At 28.0% G+C, this 27,959-nt stretch overlaps 1 protein-coding gene across 1 annotated transcript in view; it reads left to right on the forward strand.

The window, feature by feature from the left end:
* The first annotated feature begins 6,030 nt into the window (after positions 1-6,030).
* Positions 6,031-27,959, forward strand: part of LOC107452805 (tubulin polyglutamylase TTLL6) — a 31,127-nt gene continuing 9,198 nt past the window's right edge. The window contains exons 1-8 of the mRNA XM_087162780.1: positions 6,031-6,125; positions 11,520-11,560; positions 14,680-14,798; positions 16,523-16,653; positions 17,581-17,740; positions 19,398-19,541; positions 23,627-23,715; positions 25,767-25,992. Coding sequence (XP_087018906.1) covers positions 6,031-6,125; positions 11,520-11,560; positions 14,680-14,798; positions 16,523-16,653; positions 17,581-17,740; positions 19,398-19,541; positions 23,627-23,715; positions 25,767-25,992 — 1,005 coding nt within the window. The remainder of the gene's footprint in view (positions 6,126-11,519; positions 11,561-14,679; positions 14,799-16,522; positions 16,654-17,580; positions 17,741-19,397; positions 19,542-23,626; positions 23,716-25,766; positions 25,993-27,959) is intronic.

Consider the following 27,959-nt stretch of genomic DNA (forward strand, 5'->3'; position numbering starts at 1 on the left):
CTTTTTGTCCTAAAATATATATTTCCAGAACCATGCATTTGTCGGTTAGTCACAGTTGTCTTAAACAAGCAATTATCTAGATGTTCTAGGAAAACAGATGCAAGATTTTAAGGGATCGAAGGGGATTACTTTTGTTGACATATTTTTTCTGAAAGAAACGCGGGAATCACTCCCTGTTGAACTTTTTAGCTCCTTTAATTGCTTTATTTAAATTAACTATTTTTTATTCAAATATAGATTTTTTGTTAACTTTTATTTTGCTCAATCTTTCAAATTAAAATGTAACTTTAATTGATACTAATTAAAATTATTTGCAACTTTTTTTTAAATATAAATGTCATTATTTTGGATTACAACAAAACGAAAAGGAAATTGATTTCTAAGGAGGTAAGCAATTGTTTACATTAAATTATTTAATACATTCAAAACTGCGTATTAATGTACTGTTGGAATTTTGCTATAATTTATTATATAATTTTTATTAATTGATAATGGATTAGCAAATTTAGTGGACTGTGTTTCAAATTATGGATGGATTTATATTTTGTATAATAATTATAAATATAAATTTTATGACTTTTTTTATTTTATAAATTTTTTTTTCTTTACACCTATTTAAAAAAAATTTATTACTATGAAATCTATTTTACAATTTACTTTAAATATTTTTCAAAAACTGAAACTAATCTAAAATTTTAAATATGAAATCTTTATTCTAGACATTTATTTTAATGCAAACTGATGTATAATCAACAAACTTAAGTGTATAAATCTATCTACCTAGAACCATTAAATACATTTAAAATCTGTATTTAGTATGTGTTTTGTAATTATTTTTAGATGTCTTATTTGTGTTTTGTAATTAAAAATTAATTTTTTTAAATACAACATTTTACACTCTAGTGTTAAATTTACAACTTGCAATATTTTGTAATCCCATTTCTATGTGAACAAGTGACTTATTTTCATGAATATATTAATCAACATAATACATAAGTAGCTAAAATGACGTTTAGAGATGGAGTACACAAAGTTTTACAAAGGGCCCCGGCAAAAATTTGAGCCCCAGGGCCCCGAAGGGTGAAGTTACGGCACTGATACAGTAGGTGGACAAAATAATGGAAACACTTCTATACTAATAAATTCTATACTAATTTTTTTCATATTTCTCAAGAAATGCTTAAAGAATCATTTTATAACTTCAGAAGTGTTTAGATCATGCGATTTCTCATACTAATAATGAAGTTCAAAGTATGGACAAGAATACGACATATTATCAATGAATTTGAGGGACTGACAATAAATTACAAACGGGAAATAGTGTTTTTGTATAACCAATGCTGAAAAATATAACAATAGGTTTGTAACCTGTTAAGTTTTTTTGGTTATTATATACAATAATTGCACAAAGCTTCTTTGTAAGCCTAGCTTAAATATTTATGAAAATAAGTACATTTGTATAAAAAAAAATCTAATTTTTTTGTCTTACGATTTTTTGCTATAAATATAAAAATTTTCAATGAAACGAAACATATTTTCTAGAGCAATTTAAACTTAATTATAAAATTTTTGCTCTAAAATTTGAAAAAAAATCGATGAAAACTGTGCAATATATAAGTAATTAAAGTAGTTCTTACATGCTGCACAAGAGCGGAAAAATTAAAAAAAGTTCTTTTTTCATAATTTTGTAGTAAATCGTGTTTGACAACTAATAAAAATAATCCGATTTAAATATCTTAAAAATTCAAAAAGTTTTAAGAAATTTTCTAAGTAGTTTTTATATTTTTTAAAAGAAAACTATAAAGATAAGGGGTATTCAACAAATATTATTTTGCATTAAGACAAAATTTAATAACAAATGAATATACCTTATAATAACGTTCGTACACTAAAATGTGATTGAATAAGGTAGGAAAATACTCAAAAGAAGAAATACTTTTTATGGAGGGATAATCCCCAACAATGCCGGTACCATTTTTAATAAATCTTGCTTAATAGTGGAAAATAAAATTTGAGGAAAAACCCATATTATTCTGAGCTTTCCTTTTAAAAGTACGAAAACTACTTTTTGCTTGAAACTTTTTAAATTTATAAGATACTGAAATAGGGCTTTTTTATCAATTGCCAAATGCGATTCACTTCAAAATTAAGAAGAAAAAAATTTAATTTTTTCCCGCGCATGAACAGTATAACAGAACTACTTTAATTACTCATATCTTGCACAGTTTTAAACGAATTTTAGTCCGGAATATCTTGATTGGTAGGGCGTTGGGTCCATGTCCTAGAGGTCATGAGTTCGATTTCCGCCCGTCGAAGGTAAGTAAATGATGACTGGTGCATCTGTTGGGTCACAAAGCGCTCCATGTTCCCATAACAAATTATACCTCTGGAGGTACTGGATTAGAGATCGATCGTTCTCTGATTCAGGTCAAAATTACGATCTGTGGATGAATGGATGTATGAATAGGTTCGTCTTATAAACGGGCTGTGATGAGTGCGTGGCTGAAGTCATTTTCTTAGTCATAGATGAAGCCTCTGAAAAACAAGGAATGCACCATCTGCCTAAAATTCGCTTGGTTTCACTTAACAGGCTTGCTGATATTGGACAGTTGCGTTAGAAACAACAATAAACGAATTTTTCTCAGATTTTAAACCAGTATTTTTTTAAATAATTTTAAATTGCTAAAAAAAAAAGAAAGACAAGATTAGTTTAAAAAAAAAAATCATAACATAAAATTCATAACTAGGTTTACGAAATTTTATGCAATAACTGCTCAAAATCACTAAAATAACTGTCACAAGTTACAAATCTATTGTTACATTTTTGGCATTGAATGTTCAAAAGCACTATTTTCCTTTTGTAATTTATTTTTGGTCCCTCAAATCTCTAAAATCTTTAAATTTCATTGTTATGAATGATAAATCGCATAACCTAAACACTTCTAAATTTATAAAATGATTTTCTAAGTATTTTTTGAAGGAAAAAAAAATCAAAAAATGTGTTAGTATAGAAGTGTTTCCAATATTTTGTCCAACCACTGTACTTTCCAGTATGGTATGAGAGTTATAAGTAGCTAAAAGTTTTTTCATTTTTTCATATTTTTGAAACTCAAAGTTGTAATTTTTTTTCTTCTTGTGATTTGTAATTGGGTATAATATAGCCTACGTCACAGGTTGTGTTGTTCCTACTAAATTTAACCCATGAACGGCATTTTCTGCGAGCCTAACTTCAAGCCACAAATAAACAAACGAAGTGTTCGATCGTTTAAATAGCTACTCGCCAGATTTTATTGCATTATAAAGAAAAGTTATTGAAACTAAATACAACTAAATAAACAACAGCAACTAAAACAAATAACAACAACTACTAATAACAATAACTAAATAAACAACAACTAAATTCCATTCGTTTAGCATTGCGTCATATGTTGTTCCTACTAAATCGAAGTAGTTGTGTTTTTTTCATATTATACCCAATTGGGTATAATATAATCTACGTCACAGGTTGTGTTGTTCCTACTAAATTTAACCCATGAACAGCATTTTCTGCGAGCTTAACTTCAAGCCACAAATAAAGAAACGAAGTGTTCGATCGTTTAAATAGCTGCTCGCCAGATTTTATTGCATTATAAAGAAAAGTTATTGAAACTAAATACAACTAAATAAACAACAACAACTAAAACAAATAACAACAACTACTAATAAGAATAACTAAATAAACAACAACTAAATTCCATTCGTTTAGCATTGCGTCATATGTTGTTCCTACTAAATCGAAGTAGTTGTGTTTTTTTCATATTATACCCAATTGCTTTACAAAAAAAGAGATTATTTATTTACTAAAAAGCTCGTTAAAACTGGTTATCATAAGCAAATAAATATAAGTCCTCTATATACTTATTTAGTGTTTAAAATAAATTTAAAAACATAAGTAAGAGGTTACAATATATATTTCAAGAAAATCATTAAGTTTTGAATTATGATCTGAAATTTAAATTGTTATTTTAGATTTAAGTGTGAATTTTTATGAATCGATAAATGCTAAATTAAGTGTATTTCTAGGATTAATTATTTATTTATGGCGCGTTGCGAATTTCCAGAAACTAGAAATACGAATTCAAGTAAGCTAAATATTTGATTTACACATTTAGATTTTACTCATTTATTTATTATTGTTTTTGTTAAATGGGTACTTGGGATATCCTTTAAAATATAAAACAATAAATTTGCAATTTGTATTGCAAATAAAAGTAAATGTTGATAATTAAAACTGTTGAATCTGTTGTTACCAAAAGATTCATTTTTTTTCTTATTAATATTATATGTTGAAACTTTGAATACTTTATTAATTTCTAAAGTACATATATTAGTATGCCAAGCAACTATATTTGTATATTAAGTTACCATATTTGTGTATTAAGTATAGTATATTCTTGTTTTATTTTATAACCATCGTTGAACATCCGACCCAATTGTTTAGTTTATGACTTCAAATGCTGAACTCCGTAGCATTATAATTTTAAACCAGATTCAGAAGACAAGGGAACTCTTGGATCAAGACCTGGAACAAAGTGACCTCAGGGGTGAGGACTATTTGTTGGAACTATTCTGCATTTGAACACCTGAAGGTGAAAACTCCGAAAAACTCCTTTGACTAGCCCGACGACAAGGGGTCTCTAACCCATGATCCGTCTACCACTAACGATATTCTACATCAGCACTGTGGTTAGTGCCAGCCAAATTTATATTGCCCCGTCATTACTGGAATTCGAACCTGGGTTACCTCATTGGGAGGTGAGCCCAATAATAATTAGTGTTGGGAGGAGAGCCTAATAATAATAACTAAATAGTTATTACCACATTACCCGTAGTATCTATTACCACAATACCAATAGTAGGAAGTCCTCGGCGAAAGGAAATTTCTCCCTATACTTGATCCAGGAGTTCCCTTGTCTTCTTGATTTGGTTCAAAATTACAAGGCTATGCAGTTGAACATTGGTAGTCGTAAACTCAAATTTGGGTCGACTGTTCAACGTCGATTATTAATTAAATAAAACAAAATATCTACAAGTATAATAGAGCCTTGGTGGCTCAGGATGACTCAGGCGTTCGCCTTTCAATGAGGTGAACCAGGTTCGAAACCCAGCAATTTCTGGTCAATTTGAATTCCACATCGGCTCGCACCAACCACAGGGCTAACGTAAAAATATCCTCAGAGGTAGATGGATCAAGGGTTAGAGTCCCCTTGCTAAAACATTCTAAAGAAATTAATAAATGGAAGATCTATATTTTCTTTTCCTAAAAAAATAGCACTATTATAGTCAGTTAAATGAAATAAAATTAGCAGCATTCAAAATTGTCTGAGTAATTTGTGCCAGAAGTTCGATTATAAAATTAACACTAGTTGCGTGAAACAAAATGAAAAGTAGCTTCATTTTAATGCTCCTCATGAAATGATATATAAAGTTTGATTCCTCGACTATATTCTACACTGCATGCTTGATAAAACATACTAATTAAAAAATAATAAGTGGAGGAACTATAATTTCTTTTCTTAATTAGCACTATTATAGTAAGTTCAATGAAATAAAAGTGGTCGCATTCATATCGATTCACAATTGTCTGAGTAATTTGCGCCAGAAGTTCGATTATAAAATTAACACTAGCTGCGTGAAACAAAATGAAAAGTAGCTTCCTTAATGCACTTCACGAAATAATATATAAAATTTGATTTCTCAACTATCTTCTACACTGCATGCTAGTTAAAACATATTAAAGAAATTAATAAATGGGAGAACTATGTACATTTTTTTAATAAATAGCACTATTATAGTCAGTCCAAGGAAATAAATCAAATCCACCTGCACACACGTGTACTCTCATGTATTTGATGTACAAGATTTGCATTTTTGTCTAGAAGCAGGTGGTTCTAGGATTATGATTACATTCAGTTCAGTTCTTTTCATGAAATTCGATAAAATATGAAAATTCTCTTAATTTATTTGACCAGTGTATATAGAAATTATATTATGATAATTATTTTAGTATCTATTGAAAGTCACTCAACTGTCAAAGACCTCTTATTAATTCAACTTCAATCACCTGAATTGAAGAGGAAGAAAAGGTTAGTCATGAAATTCTTACTTATAATTTAGAGAATAATAAAAAGAATTGACTAAAAAATATGTATACACAATGAGTAAGAAAAAAGAATGTTATAAAATAAAATTAGACAGAAAAATAATTATTATTAATATTTTATTCATTTATTTATTTTTTATTTTCTTAAATGTCCAATCGTAATGATTCAAATAGTGCAAATGACATAAACTGGTACAGTACAATAGACAAGCATAAACAGTAAAATAGTTGATAATTTTTTGACATGACTTTAAAAACGACATGATAAAATCATTTTTGAATTTCAATGCTTTAATATGTGCAAATTGTAGAAAATTGTTTACATTTTGACAAAAATAAGAAAATTTTAATTTTTGAATAGTTTTAAAAGCGGTAAAAACGTATCTTGCGAAAGTTTTTGGTTTTCAGAATGATTCAAATTTTAAAATATTTTTAAAGTTATTTCATAATTGTTAATTATCCTTGGACTACATAATTATAAAATATGTATCACCTTTTAGAATTTATATTAAGGAGTTTTTTGGTTTAAAAAAAAATCACGTGTAAAAGGCTCATTATTCATTACTTATTGACTAGTATAAAAATAAAGCATTCCCACAACAGCCCTTTGCGTGTCTGGGGGTTCATGAAGGTTAAGGATCCACAATGTGATAATCACTGATTACTGCAATGTTGTCAGCATTGCGCACAGACAGCCTTTACTTCTCAGACAAACCGATACCCATCGATCTGAAACTGGGAGGGCTTCAAGCCCCTACTGGGGATCAAACCCCGGTTCTTCACAACAGTTCACTAATTAACCCATCGCAGTTCACGGAATAGATTAATTAAATATGAAGTCGTTTAATCAGCAATATATATTGGTGGAAAAAATTTACATATTGTGAAAGTATTAGCAACAAAATAATTTTTTTTTATTGAAGCTAATGAATTTAATACTTATTAACGATTCAATCATGAATTTAATACTTATTAACGATCAAATTCGAGATTTCATTTGGCTAAACATATAAGTTCAAGGAGCTCCTGAGAACTTTCTAAAAGTTTATTTATATAATGAATAAAACATTTGTAATTCTAAATAGTGATAAATTAACTTACCTGTTGAATGTATAAGATCCTCTTTTAACAAATTTTTTGTGCCAATAAATGCGGCATAATAAATCAATATATTTTAAAATTTCTGGATTTATAATTTCAGCATGGAATTTCTTCCATTGAAATAATAAGGGAGAAACAAAGGTTGCAAATACTCTCTCTCGATTCACTCAACAGTAACGTTGTTATTATAAGGACAAAAATTATCATTATTTTGCGAACTCTAATTTATTTAAACTCTATGATTTCAACGGATTAATCTATAACAACGTTCAACTATTTATGTTCATTTATCATTTACCTGCCAATTACGCGTCATTTAAATAAGGGATTAGTTTAAGCGCTCTAGTTTAAACAAAATCGTTTTTTTTTTATTATTTTATTTTTTTATGTATCTGGATCTGAGTTTTTCAGAGAAATGAAAAATTTTAATTGTGCTCTTATTTCGAGGAATGGAAAAATCTGTCATCTAAAAACTTATAATACGACTAAAAAGAGTTTTAAACTAATTGCTTACTTGGATTGAATTTCAATAAATATACTTGTCTTTTAAAGTTAATTTTTAAGTTCTTTGGATCCATTATATTTTATTTATTGCTTTAACGAATAGTTTTCTTAAAAAATATAAAATACTATTGCGTTTTATCATTAACCATATTAAAATATTTGTTGATTAAAGAAGATAAATTTGCCATCGAATAATACAATAGCCCTTTTGTAAAGAGACGGAAAATTTTATGACGGGAATCTCTACATCTATATATATAAAAGAAAGTCGTGTTAGTTACTTCACTTATAACTCAAGAACGGCTGAACCGATTTAGCTGAAAATTGGCAGGGAGGTAGTTTAGAGCCAGGAGAAGGACATAGGATACTTTTTATCCCGTGCGATAAACCGTTCCAGCGATATCAGTGAAAGTCGAAATGGAATTTTCTGATTGGTTAAAAGCTAGCCATTGTTTTAAATTTTGCTATAAACGATTCAATTTTCAAATATCTTGAAGATAACAACAGTGATATTTTCTATCTTATAACTCTATTCATTTAGAAAAGTAAATTAAAGTAAATTGCATATACTTTAATTTTTAATTCGCGCTTTTCTTTATGTCAGGTGAGCACAAGCAAGTAAAATCAACGAGAATAGATTTCTTAATTGTTGGTCGTATCACGGATTCAGTACTGTGAAAACTGTTTAATAAATATAAAGACAAGACAAAAGCAAATTTCATTCAAATTGCACGTTTTCAGAAATATTTATATTTAGTACGTAATTTTAGGTTAGCAAAATTAAATATACTTTTCGAAGATTTCAGTGCTGTGACAGTTGTCATTTGAAAACTATTAGTTTGTTTGTTTATTTATGCAAAGTTTTCGAATTCATCCATTTTATTTCTTTCATTTATAAAATTGATTTTTGTTTTAAATCTTATAATTTTCATATTTCTTATTCATCTCATTTTTATTGCTCTTTTTATTATTTAAAATATGTATGTGATATTTCGATTTAGCAAATTTGCGACCACTGCCAACTTTTACATTTCTTTTTCGTTGTCAGAAAGAATATTTGCAAAAATATGCCGCCTAAGCAAATCGCTCTTAGTCGGTCGACATCTCAAGCGCGCAAAAAGAGAACTACCCGTGTTTCAGAAACATCGGAGCAACGGGAAAAAGACTTGAAACTAATCGAGAACAGAATGCTTTTGCCCGTTCCTTAGAAACGTCTGAGCAACAGGAAAGAAGACTGTCAACAAATCAACTACGAACTACACAAGCCCGTTCGTCGGAAACATCAGAGCAACGGGAAGCAAGAATGAAAACCGACCGAGAACGCATTTCGCTATTCAGACGCTGCCAATACTCTGATTTGAATTTCAGTGCATTTCACTATGATCCGACAACAAACTATAGTCTTCCCCCAAGTGTCATCATCGGAGAAATATATCAATTATGTATGTTTTGTAATGCTCTCAAATTTAAAAATGAAACAGCTGAAATTTGCTGTTCTAGAAGCATACAGAAACTACAAGATTTTACGTCGCCTGCCGAGACATTATCAACCTTCGTATCAGGTCAAACAAACCAATCGAAACATTTTTTGGCGCATATACGCAGGTACAATTCGTGTTTCTAAATGACTTTATTCGGTGCTACACGTATCCTGAACGAGAATTACATCCCAACATTCAAAGTGCAAGGCCAAATTTATCATCGTGCAAGGATCACTTCTTTCAATGCCTAACGCAGATCATAAATTTCTACAAATTTATTTCATGGATAACACAAATGATCAAGTCAATCAACGTTGTCAGGTAAACAATGGCACTAAACGAAAAATTGTTACCGTATTACAAAAATTTTTCGATCAACATAATCAGTTAATTAGGCTGTTCACAATTGCCCTAGACTAAATGTCATCCGATATTTACAAAGTTGTTATTAGAGCTGAAAAAACACCTGTAGGCCACCACAAAGAAAAATACAATGCGCCAACATTGGATGAAGTGGCTATTGTTATAGTTGGCGAAGAATTTACCTCCCGCGATACAGTTCTTCATCGCAGAAATCGTGACGTTCAAAGAGTTCTCAGAAACGTATCGATCATATGATGCATTGCAATATCCTATTTTATTTTGGTGAGGAGAGGAGGGATATTATTTTAACATAAAATTAAGAAGTCCGCAAACAGGCGAGAAAACCAATAAGAAAGCAAGTGCAATAAGTTTTTATGCATATAGATTAATGATTGCCAAAACGCTGATAATCATACTTTAAAATGTCGACAATTAGTTCATCAATACATTGTCGATATGTATGCGAAAATTGAAACTGAACGCCTACTGTATATTAAATTAAATCAAACCAAATTACGTTCAGAAGAATGCATTCATTTACGGGATGCAATAATTAATGATGGTAACGTTAATCCTAATGATGTGGGGAAAATGATTATATTGCCGACTACATTTGCAGGGAGAAAAACTTGGACTCCCTGCAAATGTAGTATTCATACATGTCTGAGTATTCATACATGTGCCTTGGACTCCAAGGCACATGTATGAATACTCACAGGATGCAATGACATATGTTCTCGCATATGGGCTCCTAGATTTATTTATTACATTTACGTGCAATTCTGCTTGGGTTGAAATTAGAGATATTTTGTTACCAGGACAATCATCATCGGATCGTCATGATATTACAGCACGTGTGTTCAAACAAAAATGATAATCTTTACTTGATTTCATTGTGAAGCGTCATGTTTTTAGAGAGACACGGTGTTGGGTGTACTCTATTGAATGGCAAAAACGAGGATTGCCTCAGGCACACATTCTAATTTGGCTTATTGAAAAAAAACCACCTTCTAAAACTGATCAGATATCAGCAGAAATTCTTGATGTCACCATAGATCCAGTCTTATTTCAGATCATTGTCCAAAATATGTTTCATGCTCCGTGTGCATCACCATACATGTCTGTTGGAAAATGCACTAATGATATCCTAGAGAATTAACTGCTTTTTTTCACCATTAAATAAAATTTGCATTTCAAATCATAATCGCAAATGTCATTTACACACTTAAATACAAAATTCAAATTCAAATTGAAAGCGTTGCAACGCACGCAGGGTACAGCTAGTATGCTAATAAATTGTGCACGATATAGGAAGCAAAATAAAGCAGATAGAGCAAAATAAACGGTCGACAAATAAGCATTTAACAATTTAATTCAAAAATAAACATTTAACTATATCTAAAGAAGTAGTTCCCAATTTTTTTTTTCAGATGTGGAACCCTAAAAGATCAACCTTCTTTTAGCGGAACCTCCAGGATTTAATAATTCAATTTCATTAGTAAATGTGAGCATAGACTCGTAAATATATTAATCACTTAAAACTATTAATCATTTGAGAAGAAACCAATTAATCATTTTGAAAAGAATTGACAGGAAAAAAGATAGAAATTTTATTAATTATTTTGAAAACATTTAGTGAAGGAATGAAGAATATATATATATTTTTTTTTTTGAAGAATAAAATATCGTTTAATCAATAGTCTTAAAATTGTATTTTATGTCAAACAGTGGAATTCACAGATCTTGAGCGTCATCTGGTCTAGTTCTTAGTTTGATTTTCTTGTCTGGATCTTAATTTGATGAAAAATGAAATATGGTGTCAGTGCTATAACTTATTCTGTGTTTTGTCGTGTAGATTTAGGGATTCATAAAGATTGATATATTCTAATTTTTACGTGTTTGAACTTATGTAATATATTTTTTTATAGAAGATTTAAGACTTTTCTAAAAGAATGTCGATTTAATCTAGGTGAGCATACTTCATTTCAAGTTCTAGAAACCTTTTTTTTTTTCCGTTTAAGTTTACTTTCCAGCTCTCAAAAGTGTAACTGCAATATTGTACAAAAACTGAGTTCCATAAAAAAAAAATCTTTTTTTTTAAATTTTACTTATTCTCTACTATACTTATTCTCTACTACAGAATTACGTATCTTTGAAAGAATGCGTAGGAGACGTGCAGTCATACATATTGTTTTTATAAAAGCGTACTTATTTTTTTGTTTCAGCAAGTTTTTCTTTATTACATGTAATTTATTTTAATTTAAAAGGTTTTATTCCGTTAACTTGTTTTTGACTAAAAAATTTGATTTTTTAGAGCGGAATAAGTTTTAAAAATTTTAATATTTGATTTTAATTTTCAAGATATCACGCTTGATCACATTTCAGAAGGAAGAACACATTTACTCTAGAACACATTTTAACTTAGTAGCGAGCGAGGCAAGCGTACTATGCATTGAAGAGTAAATCATATAAGATTGCATAGCAATCTTCAAACATGCTGTGCTTTGAAAGGCAAACATGCTATGCTTTGAGAAGCAAATCATATAAGATTGCATAATGCATAGCAATCTTCAGGGGTTCGGGGTTTCAACGAACAGGTGGCAGAGCCCACAAATATTTGATGAGATTCTTGAGAGTAAGCCAAGATTATTTTAATACACATGTCGATTAAGACCCAATGTACTACTTCAAAAAAATAAATTTATTTTTTAGCTTACTGTGCGACGATATGCAAAGATATAGATAGAAAATTTGAAATTACAATTTAAAAATATAAAATCTAACTCTTTTATTTCTTTTTCTTAATTTTAATGTCAACGCACAGTTAAATAAGTAGTTGAAGAGGCGTTACCGTCGTCATTCATTGATGATTTAACTCTTTATAATCATCGAGCATTTTTTATTTTGTATAAATTTACAATTAATTTTCATTTTATTTTTCATTCATTTTCATTACTATTATTTTACTACTAATTTTCCTTTACTATTAATTTTCCTTAACTATTAATTCTTATTTCGAAAAAGAGTGATTTTATATTATAATAAAAAGAGAAATTTCATAACCAAACCAGTGTATAAGGCGAGATGAGATAGAGCCATTGTGTTCCATGTGTAGATAATCGATTAAAGACCCAAATTAATTGAAAATTTAAAAAAAAAAACCTTAAAAAATCATTTTATGTATGTAGTAAGTATTTAAATTTCATATGAGTTTAATGTTTTTGCAGAAGAATGTACGGTTTCAAAGATTGAAAAAAAAAACGAAACTTTTTAAATACTTCAAAAATGCTTAAGAATCACTGAAATAAAAAATTAGAAATTAAACTCTATGTAAAGGAAAGTGCTAAAAGTGTTCTTCGTGAAAGGGCTGAATATAAAAACATTTTTTTTTTTTATTATTATTATTATTTTTTTTATAAATAACTTGGTACAATTTTCACTTTGACTGAATCGTTTTCCTTTTGCGTATCCTTAAAAGTTTCCTTAAAAGTTTATCCCTTTGGAGGGCAGAAAATTGTAATCGAAAAATTTTGTCAAGAAAAGCCGTAAGAATTATGGTCATTTTATGATATTAACACAAAGAAGTTATTTGCTTTATCTTAACAAATTTCAAAACAAAAAGTAGTTGATTAAAAATCGTATTGTATAAGAGATAAAAACTATTACGATTTTAGTGGTTCATATTCCTTACCAAAAATAAGTGTGAAAGTGGGACAGAGTTTATCCTACCGCCCCTGAAAGAGTCTTAGCATTCCACAGACGAAAAACATTGCCGGTTGTAAAAAGTTTACTATACTTTAATTCTTTCCCACTTTATCGGATTTTACCATATTCTTATAGTTTTGACAATACTTTTATCTCAGTGTACCAAGATTTGTACCTGAAAACGGAGAGGAGCATTGTTAGCTACGACTCTTTTTAATCAGTAACTTCAATATTTGTGTTTTAAAAGGCTGAAACTGAAAGATAAAAGTTAACAGTAAATTTTTTTAAAAAAAAACTGCATATTTTTTAGTTTTATAGGTATTTTTTTACAGCAATTTATTTGCTAAATTAAAGGACTAGCGAGAATTCGTTTAAAATTAATTTCTGTTCGTTTAAAACTAATTAGTATTCGTTATTCAGCATTAGTGGAAATTTTCTGCAACTTTTCGCAAATCCCTCCCCCCAAAAAACTTGCATTTTCAATAATTTTTAATCAAAGCGAAATAGCAGTATTTTTCTCGGTATTATTTTCTGACCAAAAATTTAAATATGTGTAAGACATCAGCTTAATTGCAATATATATATATATATATATATATATATATATATATATATATATATATATATATATATATATATATATATATATATATATATATATATATATATATATATATATATATATATATATATATATATATATATATATATATATATATATATATATTAAAAGATTAAAAAAAATTAAATAAAGAAAAAATTTCCTAAAGATCATACGCATAGGACACGAAGAGCATAATGTTATTTAAAAAGCTTCAAAGCTGTATACAAGTGTATAAACGCGTAAAATAAAATCTTGTTTTATGTTTTGCTTACTTACTTGTTTATTTAGAAATGATTTCATTTATTTGAATTATTATTTTTTATACCCTATAAATTATTTCTTATTCATGAGTTAAGTGAAACAGCATCTAGCAATGCCTTTTGAATAATTTTGATGGTTAAGACAAACAGATCGCTGACTGCGGCAGTTTCAAACAAGTCGTTATAATAACGGTAGAGTTTTGACACTAAAATATATTCACTCTTAGTTTTTAGTTTTTTTTTAAATAAATCTTTTAAACACGAATGCTTCAAAACTAAGAGTTAAATGACTTAAGAACATATTTAAAAAATGTGAGTTCAAAAAACATTGCTGAATCACGTAGTTGTGTCTACTTAATTTAAGTGATTTACGCAAAGCTTTACTTCATCCAATAGAGCATTCATTTCTATAATTATATAATTCTTTTATTTAAGGAATTACAGTTATTTTACTTTTTAAATTTGAATTACAAGCTTTTTTTAAAGATAGTTACACTAACACCCATCCACAATTTATAGTAAAAGACATTTTTCTCGAGTATGGTGCAAAAGATGTGAATATTACAGATGACTGGATTTTATCATGGACCGATGGAACTTTAGCTTTAAAAGATTATTCAGCACTCAAATCGTATCAGGTTTGTAAAATTAAAATCAATTCAAGATTTCAAATTTATTAACATTTTTAATTATTCATAAATGATTCGCTCAAAAAAGGTGGTATTTAATGTAAGTATCGTAAATATTATGGCAGGTCTTCACAATAGTTACATAGCTGAATAAAGTTAACCAATACGAGTAAAACACAAGTAATAGTTCTAAAAAATTAAAAAAAATGATAATAACTTTTCCACGATTTTGCATGAAAATGTAAGACAATTTGTGCTTTTTTTCATGAGTTGCAACCTATACCCTTTCTTTATTGCTCATAAAGCATTAAAATGTTGCTACATTTTTTAAATGTCGCGACATTTTTTAAATGTCGAATGAAAGCACGAAAAATATAAGCAATTAAAATGAAGTTTATAAGATTAAAAAGTACTTTCCACGTCTTTCTTTAATTATTAAACATATTAATTTAAAGGGAGAGAAGTCAGGCACATTTTTTTAACAAATCATAACATATATGGAGTATTTTTGAAATCTTTTTGTAATTTATAATAGTATGTTTTTATTTTTAAATTAAATTGTTTTGGAAGTTATAAAATATCTTACAAACTGATTCTAAATTATGCAACATCATAAGTCTATTTTAACATACAAAAATGTGAAGCTGAAGTTTGTTTATAATTAAACTTAAAAGTAAAACTCCCTCATTAATAAAATGTATTAAAATGCAGAACTTTATGATAAATAGTTAAGGAATTTAAGGTATGATTTTTTAAAACAATGGCAAATAATTTGAGCTATGCACCATTTTGAGACATTTTATTTACTGACTATATATATATATATATATATATATATATATATATATATATATATATATATATATATATATATATATATATATATATATATATATATATATATATATATATATATATATATATATATATATATATATATATATATATATATATATATATATATATATATATATATTTGAAAGCAAATAAATAATGGGTCTTTCTTACTTTATCAAGTTTAAAATTTTTTTAGTTAAGTAATATAAAATATGTTAAAACATTCGTTAATTTACAAATTATTCTATAACACTGGAGCACAAAATGTTATAAAATGTTAAAGTGATTTTCCCTATTATGATGAAAAATAAATTAAATATTTTTCTTTTTAATTTTTTAAGATTTTTAACATGTTTTATTTAATTTTTGTCACATTATCAAACTTATTGGGCATGAAAAATGTAAGCATCTATATTAATATGTAAAATATTGACTCAAATTAAGCATGTTCTTCTTTTTAATGAGTATTATTTTGTCTCCTAATGTTGCATCTTAAATTTACTTAAATATTTATACTTAATATTTTACATATTTATACTTAATATCTTAAATATTTATACTTAATATCTTAAATATTTATACTTAATATCTTGAATATTTATACTTTATATCTTAAATATTTATACTTATTATCTTAAATTTTCATATTTAATATCTTAAATATTTATACATACTTAACATCTTAAATATTAATACTTAATATCTTGAAAATTTATACTTAATATCGTAAATATTTACACCACGATTATTCATAATGGTTGTATCTATATATTTGCATTTAAAACTAAATTAAACTTTAACAATAATAAAAGGAAAAGGAGTGAATAGAATTTCGAATATTAAATTCGCTGCATATAAGCGTTATATTATACTAACACATTATTATTATTTTGTAGAAAATAAATCATTTTCCTGGTATGAGTATGATCTGTCAGAAAGATTTGTTGTCACGTCACTTGAAGTTAATGAAGCGGAATCTTCCCCGAGATTACAATTTCTTTCCACTGACATTTTGTCTTCCAGAAGAGTATGTATATATATATATATATTTTAATAGAAGGAAAAACATAGTTAGCTTCTAAAATAATTCACCAGTAATATTTAAAAAAATTATAAATAGATAGAGGAAGAAACAGATAAAATTTAATAGACGTAATTAGAATTTTAATATCAAATTTTAATTTTAAATTCTATTTTTAATTTAAAAATTTACTTTAATTTTAAATTTTATTTTTAATTTTTGAATCCATTTTTTTAAAATTTATTTTTAATTTAAAATTTTGTTTTAACTATCTGTCAAACCAAAGGTCACTAATGAAATGAGCATGATATTTTAGTAAAATTCGATGGTTTTCTTGCATTACGTTGGAAGGATTTCACACCCGCGTGAGTAAACTATTTTAATTAGCTGAAAAATGAAGTTTTCGTACGGAATAAAAATAGTGGTAAATAATCAATAAATCCATATAATTTAACACTCTTCCGTCATGCATAAAAAAACTGTAACATTATACAGTACATTATACATTAACATTATTGCAGATACTGTAACATTAATTTAATAATTTTTTCATTGTTATTTGCTCCCCTTCTGGGTGACTTCACATTTTTAAATTTATCAAAACGCTTTAAATTGTATCAATAATAATTCTAAAAAAGAATAGATTAATTATAAAATGACACGTTTTTACACAGTATTATGTGTAAATTCATTCCCATTTCAATAAAATGACTGTTGGAAATCTTCATTTTAAAATGTTTTAAAAATTTACTGCTGATAATGTTTAGATAATAATAAAAACTCTCATAATGTTATGTTTGTTAAATACTAAATTTTTAATTTTAAAAATATGACATTTTTGTAATAATTTTGAAAACAATATGGTAAGAAATAAATTTAAAATTGTTGAAATACGTTTACATTTTACAATGATGTTTCCAATTAACGGTTTAGATTGAGGAATTTAACTGACTATTGTGAACGCAGAAAGTATCAAGATGTCTTCATTATAAAGCCAGACGCCAACAGCCAAGGCGTTGGAATAGAAGTGATTAAAGATGTAAAAAACTTTAAGAAGTATCGGAATGTTATTTGCCAAAAGTATGTGCGTAAGGTAAGTTGGAAATTTCTGTTATGTCTACATAATGCTATGCATAATTGCAAGTTATTTCAGTTAATACGTAATTTTATTTCTCTCTCCAGTACTTTATCTCACTTTCAAACTTGAACTTTTATACATACGTTATCCATTTATCGACTTCAGAGTAATTTTGAACCAAAATTTCGAGGAAAACACATTTAAAATTTGAAAAATGTTAATATTTTTTAAGAACATCAGGAAACATTTTAAAGAACATATAGAAACTATTGTAAATACTTCAAAAAAAATTTAAAATATTTCAAAAGCGGTTTTTACTCATGTCCATTAAACAAATAACTGTTGACTCATCGACGCCAGCCATGTTATTTATACCAATAAATATAGATCTAAGTACACAAAAAGTTAAGCTTATCGTTAAAAGTAATAGTAGTAATTTTGAATTATTAAGCAAATATAATTTTATATATATTTTGAAACTTGAAGTCGATCAGATAAGTTTTAGAGTCTTCATAAAACATTTCTGCCATATAAAAGCCATATCTGTAAAAGACATATTTGCAAAAAACGAATAAATTAATAAATAGTTTTAATTGACCAATATTAACCCATAAATACATATTTTAATAAAATGGATGATAAACAATACCATGACTAAAAAAACTTGATGCGCTTGTAGCATTTTGAATTTGAAAAAACACAGTTTGCAAAACAGTTTTAAAGGGATATCCAATTACAATTGATTTAATTAGCGGATTTTTTTTGTATATTTCCTAAATTTTACTTAAAAAAATTTTTTTTCCATCAAAAATTTCTTTTTTTTTTTTAAACGAAAAATATTCCTGAAAAAAAAACATGAACATGAAACCCTTTCTGAAAAAAATCTAAATGATTCCTGCGACTCGGTTACTTTTTATGTTTCTTTATAATTTTATTTGCCACAACGTACACGGAGAAATAAAATATTGGAAAATTATCGCAGTATATGGTATTGACATTTCTGATTTTAACATATACATTTACACATCTTATACATAATTCTGGTTACTAAAACCGAAATATATGGCATGTTTCATTTGGTAATTTTTTCATATGGCAACGGTCTATCGGAAATCCTGATTTTCGAAATTATAGCTCTTTTTACCACTTATTAAGTAAAAAAAAGTACAGAACTGAAGAGTAAATTTAACCGAATAAATGCTTTTAATGCCATTTTCTAAGGTATCATGATAAAATTACCAACGCTACCACATTTAGCAAAATTTTATCATGTATTTTAAAATCTTCTTGTTAATTTTATCAAAATCATTGCCAAAGCGTTTCGGTAAAAACTACCGAGCTTTTTTGTGTTCGCATAAAGCCAGAAACACCGTACATTTTACCATAGTCTGATAGTTTTGACCATATTTTTTTCTCAGTGTATTAGCAAGTCTTTTGGTTTATAAAGTTCTTATTTTTATAATAAAATATTTTTGCTGTGGTTTTATTAAAAAAAATATATACTGACACCCAAAAAAATTCGATTTAAGGCAATTATAATGCAAATTGTTAATTTTTTTAAAAAGTTTTACTGATTTGAGAATCATCGAGTTTATTAATAATGTATGAAGTTTACGTAACGATTTTAAACGTAAATCGAAGAAAGTGTTTACATGTTCGATTTTTTTAACAGCCATTTTTAATAGATGGTTTCAAAATGGATCTTCGTTTGTATGTGCTAATTACATCTGTCACACCATTGCGAATATACTTATATAAAGAAGGATTGATTCGGTTGGCGACTATATTGTATAAGAAACCTAGTTTTACCAATTTAGTAAGTAGAAAATTTATTTGTTTTAACCTTTTCATAAGTTTTTAAGTTGCACTTTTAGGAATTTATCCTGGAAGTAAATGCTTACATTATTTATTACATAATATGTGCAAAGATTAACTGTTTAGTGCATGAAACAGAATTGATTATTGAATAACCTATTCTGCATGAAACGAAACGTAGCAATATCCTATTAGCAATATTTATGTAGAAATTTGAAGTACCATTTCTGAGACAAAATACAGTTCCGATTATCCGAGTTTCCGCTTTAACCGAGCTATCAAATATTTCAAGGATTTTTTTTGTTCTAATTTATTTTTTAATTTTAAAACTACCGCTGAAAAAAAATTCTGAATTTCATCTTCCAAACACTCAGGAAAACGAAATCAAACAACTTGACCCGATGAAATGATCGTTAATATCGTCAATAATAAAAATAAATCTAACGAAGATGATGAAGACAGTGACGATGAAAATCAACATGTAAAAATCTCGCATACAAATGAACTAAAAGCTATCGAAAGTGCTTTTGATTATATAGAACAACAAAAAGAGGCGACACCAGCCTTCCTGTTATCCCTAAAATAATGGCAAAATATTGCCGCAAAAAAGCGCCAAAGTAATGTAAAATAAAAAAAACGATGAAAGTAAAAACTTTTAAGTAAAAACTCTTTCGTTCTCGTAAAGTATGCTCTTCGAGTGTTTTCGAGTAAGTTTTTTAATTATAATATGAATTATATGTGGTGTACTCGTAGAAATTTTGTACATTTGTTAAGTATAATGCATTTATACCTACTCTTTTTCTTTCCTTTCTAAAACTCTTCGCTTCAACCGAGTTTTTCAGTTATTCGAGTTAATCGTGGTCCACATTAACTAAGATAATCGGAGCCCTACTGTATATACTTTGGAAAGGAAGCTCAAACGTCTTTAGTTAAGTAGTAATACACTAAATAGTCAAAATGAATATCAATAAAAAGTATTGTTAAAATAAATAAAGATACTTGCAATTTAAATAACAAAAAAACGCTATCTATCTTATTCGTTCGTTTAAAAAATGAATTTAGAACAAAAGAAATTTTCGAGATTACAAACAATATTAGGCTGATATTTTGCTATTTCAACTGACACATGTAAAATGTCAGAAATTAAAATTCAGGACACAGGGCAAAATGAATGGATTTTGTCAATAAATCTATACTAAATATCAGCTTGATACTAATGATTTGCACTTGCCGTTTATTCCCAAGCTTTTTTTTTTTCGTAAATATTACTTGTTGAGTATGCAAATATTTTCACATTTTAAACTGGTAAAGTTCCGAATAAAAAAAATATGCTTCTTTTTTTACTTTTTAATTTAAAATATAAGTTTTAAACTAAATATTGAATGTTATAAGAAATATGACCCGTCTATACTACTCGATAATTACATATATATTTCGATTATATATATTTCAACTATATATATTTCAATTGCCTGTAATTTCCTTGGTTGCTGTTTGAATAAAAGGTAAAAATATTACAATCCATTTAAATTTTTAAAAAAATTATTCAAATATTGTCGAAAAGTGCTGAGCACTAAATTATTCTTTCATCCCGTGATTTAATCTTTGATCTTTATTCATGGAATGATTATTGCATAGTGCTTTTATTTTTGAGTGATCCAAATTTTCGTTCATTAAAGAAAAGGTGCCATTGCTGTTGCCAACGAAAAGGAACAAATTAAGCCCTTTTACTGGGGTTACACTTGACATTTATACACAGTCATTCAGAAACGAGATCAAACGAGATTTTCCAAAAATTTTAATTTATAGAAAAGAATTGAGTTTGTATTCTAAAAGTATGAATTGTGAAAAAAAATTTCTCATTTTTTTCTGAGTAATTAATGATTAAGTGTTAGTTAAAATCCCAACTGTTATTTTTTTTACTCAATGGGGGCAAGGTTGATGCCATAACTCTAAGTGTCTCTTATTGTTATTCTCATTCATAATTTTAATTACTATATAACAGAGTCTTCAGATTTGCAGTGATTGGGCATATACTAAAGTGACCACATTTTCATTGAGACAAAGCGGGACAAATGGGATGAAATGAGAATTACAATTTAGTTATATATATTTTATTGTATGCATTCGTATACTTGTATAAAAATGTACTTATTATTAATTATAGGTAACTATAAAAATATTTGTAAAAAATAATAATTTGAACATCATGATTTTTAATCAAATTAAATTTTTTATTAAAAAAAAATTATGATTTTCTTTCACAGTCATATTTTTGATCTGAGTGAATACTTAGCAATAGATTCGGATCATTTATTAAAATGTCGTGAAATATTTCACATGAATTTGTCAAATTATATTTTACACTTAAAATAGATTTTTAAAGTTTTAATGTTCAACCGCGTTTTTTCAGTTGTCCATATTTTATTGATACTAGAAAAAACACGTTCTGTTGCTACATTTGTTCCTGGAAGGGAGAGCGCGAATTCTACAATTTTCAAAATATTTTGATAAGGAATATTATTCTGTTTAAAATGAAGTCCTCGGTCCATTTTTTGTCTGTTTCCACATTTGCAGATAACCAACATTAAATTTTTTCATCTGTAACATTTCATATGTTCAAATTATTCTTTTTTAAAATAGTACTTACTGAATCAAAAATTATTTGTGAAGTTTCACTCGGCAATGAAACAAAATCTAATATTCTATATTTAATTCCTGTTTCTGGATCAAAAAATCTAACAATTGTGGGAAATAATTTTAAATCTTTGTGGTTGGAAGCATCAGAATTCATGGATATAAATGAGCATTTTCCTAATTCTTTCTGCACGAAATGAAAACGAATATGGTGAAAAAATATTACAAATAATTATTCGGTTTTTGTCCTTGCACATGCATATTTTTTGTCGTATAATGTTTTGATCATTTGCGACGTAGAATTCATTGATATGAAACTTTGATTTCGAGATCAAGGTTTATGGTGTGGAAAGCAAATAGCCCTTCCGCTAATGCTAGCTGTTTTTCCGTGTTGCCAAAGCTAGCAGTGCGAAAAAACTGTTCCATTTCAGACGAAGAAGCAGCATTATTCAAAAATCTTTTGTGCCTCTTTGTCGCTAGATGTTTAATAATATCGTTTTTTCCACCATGTGAGACCAAAAATTCAGCATTGCATTTATCACACCGTACCATATAGTCTATTTTGGTTTTTTTAATAAATTGAAATTCTCTGTTTAGCTCTTCATTAAATTTGCATTCTCTTTTTTTACTCATCTTTTATTCTGTGGGTAAATACTAGAAATGAATAAAAAATTTACTACAAAGGCTAAAAAAGAGTATTAAATTTTGCCTTATTGACCGTTACGTTGTGGCGACTATTGCTCTTCGTCAATCAATATCATTCTTCGTCTTCATTATCTTCGTCAATCAAATAATGAGACAAACCGAACGTCAAATTGAAAACAACGAACTGCACTGTCTGCACTTATCTGAATTAAGTCGAGACGTAACGACAATGATCGAACACCACCGAGTAAATCTAACTCGGTACATTGCCTAATTTAGTTTACTCTGCATGCATTTTACGTGCTTTTTTAAATGTATTTTTTATTTCTTTATATTCACCATAATACTTAATAAATAATAGGTAATATATTTTTACAGTACATTTAAAATAAGAAATGCAGATATTTTCTAAAAAGCAGGACATTTTTAAAAATCGGTGGGACGCGGGACAGTCCACTAAAAAGCGGGACTGTCCCGCCAAAATCGGGACGTGTGGTCACTTTAGCATATACGCAAGATTTTGCGACTATGCTTTTCTTTTTTTCTCATATTTTGATTATTAAAAACTTACTAAAGAAGATAGACTATATGAACGGTAAAAACTGCTTCAAAAACAAAGATCAACTTGCGTTTCTTTTCATTTCTTTTTTTTTTTCAATTACTAAGAAAGTTCAAATTTAAAATAAAGATTAAAAATGATTTAAATATTTGTTGAGCGTTCAATTTCCAATTTAAAGATTTTTAAAATGTAAAAAGCGATACACTGAAATATTAAACATGCTAATTTATTCTTTTTGTTTACAGAATGAAAAGCGAATGCATTTAACTAATTATGCTATCAACAGGAATTCAGAAAAAAGTTTCCATGAAAAACCAGCAGAAAATTGCAAAAAGTAGCATAGATATTTTTTCTTAATTTTGCAAAATTATTTAAATTTAAATCAGTATTTTTGAAACACAAAAGTTATGCTAATTAATCTTATAGTACGTAGTTTTAAGATTTTAAAATATTTAATACAATTATTTAACATTTTAAAATCTTAAAGTAAAGTTGTGGCGATATAAACTGATATTATCTCAAATATCCCGAAAAATTTCAAAGAGATATCAGGAGAAGTTTCTTAGAAAAGGTACATCGAAAAAGGTTAGTTTTAGTATTATCTATATTATATAAAACGCTAATACGTACGTATGTATGTATGTATGTATCAATAAAACCGATGATATTTCTTTTCTCGCGCTGGCAACAGTTTTCATTTTTAATTGATTGGATTCGGCGCGCAAGAGCACGTAGTGAGCAACCAGATAACAATAACCAGAGTGAGCATTATCAGGTTGTTCAATTCAGATTCATGCACTAAAAACATGAAAATATTTAATTTAAACTCACTTAGGAATTAATTAATTAATTGAAGTGAGAATGCTTTAAAAGGCAGCTGTTGAATTGATATTTTTCTACTGGGAGCTACCTAAACGTCTAAAAAACGTTTAAGTGTTTGTATTGAATGCATTGAATTTTTTTTATATTTCGCGTTTATTTATGCATTGAATTTTCACGCTTTAAAATGTAGAATATTAGTGAAGCAATATTTGATAATTTATTTTGCTAATATGTTTCTTATTTAGCTAATGTTTTGATTTTTTCACCATGTACAATCTAAATAGCTAATATACTTTTTTAAAAGCCAATAAGAACATTGGTAGAATTCTTCTACATAAGTACAATACTGTGTCTTTGATGATAAAATACTATGTCTTTGATGATAATATATTATGTCTTTGTGCTAGAACATTGTGTTCATTGGCGAGCGAGCGCAGCGAGCCATGGTTCACGGCGTGAACCACATAGGATTGCGTAGCAATTCTCGGGGGTTGGCGAGCGTTAGCGAGCAGGGGGCGGAGCCTCCTAGTTGATATATATTCTACCAATTCCACTTAAAATCTTTTAATTGTATTTTTTCATACAAGTTTGTTTTGTATTATTCAAAATGCTGAGTTATAATATGAAAAATAAAGAACTATTAACTAGCTTTTTTATGTACCAGTTTATCTGAAAATAATTCATATGAACACTCTAAAACTGAAAAGTAGCTCCAAAGTATGTTATAATAATGTATTTAATATTGAGTTCAATGCAAAATCTTATAAATAGTCCATATGATAAACATCAGATCGATTAACACCAGATCATCGGGAAGTAAAGACGGTCGGTGCACAATACTGATCCCATTATAGCATCGTGATGGCTCAGGGGATAGAGCGTTCGCCTCCCAATGAGGTGTACTGGGTTCGAATTCCAGCGATGGCTGCTCGATACGAATTTCGCACCCGGCTCTCATCGATCAAAGTTCTGACGTGAAATATCCTCAGTGGTAGATGGATCATGGGTTAGAGTTCCCTTGCCGTGAGAAGTTCGCGTGGTCTTCCTCTCCATGTAACTCAAATGCGGGTTAGTTCCATCAAAAAAGTCCACGAAGGCAAATTTCTCTCAGCCCAGGAGTTCCCTTGTCTTCTGGATTGGGTTCAAAATTACAAGGCTACGGAGTTGGAACATTAGTAGTCGTCAACCCAAAATTGGGTCGTCTGTGTAACGATGGTTATAAATATATAAATAAATAAATAGCATCATGCCTGAACAAATTAATACCGAAATTGTGAAGCATTAATCCACATAACATGCTTGTCGGACAACTGGCTGTATTGAAAGTGCTTTACTCTTATATAAGGAGATGCTATTTTCAAAATACCATTTTAAATGAAATTCTTCGCCACATTATAGTTGACTTATAACCAAATTACAGTCTTTGTTTTTGCAGAATTAAAACTTTTCTAATATTCAAAAGTAATTAAACGTGCTCCATTATTTTATATGCATATCTTAAAACTTACTCTTACTTATTATTTCTGCTTTTTAACATTCATTTTTGTTTCGTCACACGACCAGATTATTGTCCGATTTAGAAAATTATTTTAGTGGCATGGGGCTATCAGTATCTGACACGTGGTTAGTTATTGAAGAGATTATTGTGAAGACAATCTTGTCAGTTATTCCAGAACTTCAACACATCTACAGGACAACTTTTCCCTGCACATCGGCTATTTCTTCCTGCTACGAAGTCTTGGGTTTTGATATACTTCTGGACGACAAAACAAAGCCCTATCTTTTAGAAGTAAGTCACTAGTGCAATAGAATAAAATACTATTTTTGAATGCAATGATTTATATTAACACGAAGCCATTTGCCATATTCTTATTGTATATGCGAAATTTTTCTTAAACTTTTAGTTCGACAATTTGCTTATTTTCAAAGACTGTTGGTGTTTAAGAATATGTTTATAATTTTATTACTACATTCATTATTAATTAGCATAAACCACCCAATATTGTTTAAATATTTAAGTTATGCGAAAAAAAAGAAAAACATATAATTAAATTAAACGAGACTGATCATTACAAAATTAAAAACGTTTGAGGATAAATTTAGCTCACCTGTTTTAAGATCAGATTTCAAATAACGTCTTAACATTTTTTTCTCCATTACAATTCTATTTTTGGTAAGAATAAATAAGCAAATAATAATTTTAAAAAGTTTAATGGATAAAAAATATTAAATTTCCGTGGAATTTACTTAAGTTTTCTTGCGTGTACTTAAAATTTTAATTAAACAAAGCAACCTATCCCATATATGCTTAATTTTTAAATAATCAACTACAATAATTGTTTAAAAAAGCCATTTTATAAAGAATTTTGTTTTTAAGAAAATGAAATTCGTACAGTTACGTCAAAATTACGAAAATTATCTTCAAATATCATTTTTGAAATCTTCAGCGAGTAGTTCATAAACAAGCACATAATAGAAATGAAATTTATAGTTTTTGATCATCAGTCATGTCTAATTATTTGTTCTACAAAATGCAACAACTACAAGAGCTATGTCCGGTAAATCTTGAGGATCGTGTTTTTCTCCCTATTGTTTAAAAAAGCCATTTTATAAAGAATTTCGTTTTCAAAAAAAAAAAAAAAAAAAAAAAAAAAAAAAAAAAATATATATATATATATATATATATATATATGTGTGTGTGTGTGTGTTATATTCGTGTACAGTTACGTCTAAATTACGAAAATTATCTTCAAATATCATATTTTAAATCTTCAGCGAGTAGTTCATAAACAAGCATATAATAGAAATGAAATTTATAGTTCTTGATCATCAGTCATGTTTAATTATTTGTTCTACAAAATGCAACAAGTACAAGAGCTATTTCCGGTAAATCTTGAGAATCGTGTTTTTCTCCCTTAACAGTTTCAGAAACATTCTTAAAACTATTTAGAAATGGATTGCATACTGTTACGAAATGTTCCTTAGACATCTATAAAATGAGCTTTATCTCATATATCGTGTATTCCTCCATTAAGGTTTATCTCTCAGACAGAAATAATGTTCTAAAATCTACCATAAACAAATAACATGTTGTTTACCAATGTAAATCTCCCAATGACCTGGAGATCTTACTAACCATCTACCGTAATTCTTCAAATTTGCTTTTAAGAAAACGAGCCTAAAATATAAATGTATGCAATAGGATCTATTTTTTACCAAAACCACAAACACGTCTGCGATTGTGGTTAAGATATAAAATAAAAACAATTTCAATGTAGATCTTAGTCAGAAAACTTTTAAGGCAAGGGAAAAAGGGTGTAAATTTAACTTATTAACGTTTCCTATAAGTCAAGGTTAAAATATTTATTTACGTTGTCTTATATTTTCATTTATGACGAAGATTTTTGAAAAATAAGAATTTTTGTTGGCAACGGCGGCTAATTGTCGCGACATAGCACTTGTTTTCTTCCCCTTTTACAACCTCACCATCGTCTTTCTTGTTAGTTTTCTCAGCAAAATGACAGAGCCTAACGCGTTCAGTTATTGTTTAATTAAATTGCTTTTGGGAAAGTGCAATTAATCATCTTGGAAGCCCACGCCTAACTGCATAAATTTCGATGTCTTCATTAGACTAAAAGCTCAAAAGTTCTCTCTCTCTTTTTTAGGATATTTTATTTTATACAGAAAAAATTTAATTTCACTCGGCAAGCTAGTACAGCGCATGTTTTTCTTTTGCTATTTTATGACATGTATTTG

This window comes from Parasteatoda tepidariorum, chromosome 5, assembly GCF_982258835.1.
Source record: "Parasteatoda tepidariorum strain Cologne lab strain chromosome 5, Ptep-v5.0, whole genome shotgun sequence".
NCBI lineage: Eukaryota > Metazoa > Arthropoda > Arachnida > Araneae > Theridiidae > Parasteatoda > Parasteatoda tepidariorum.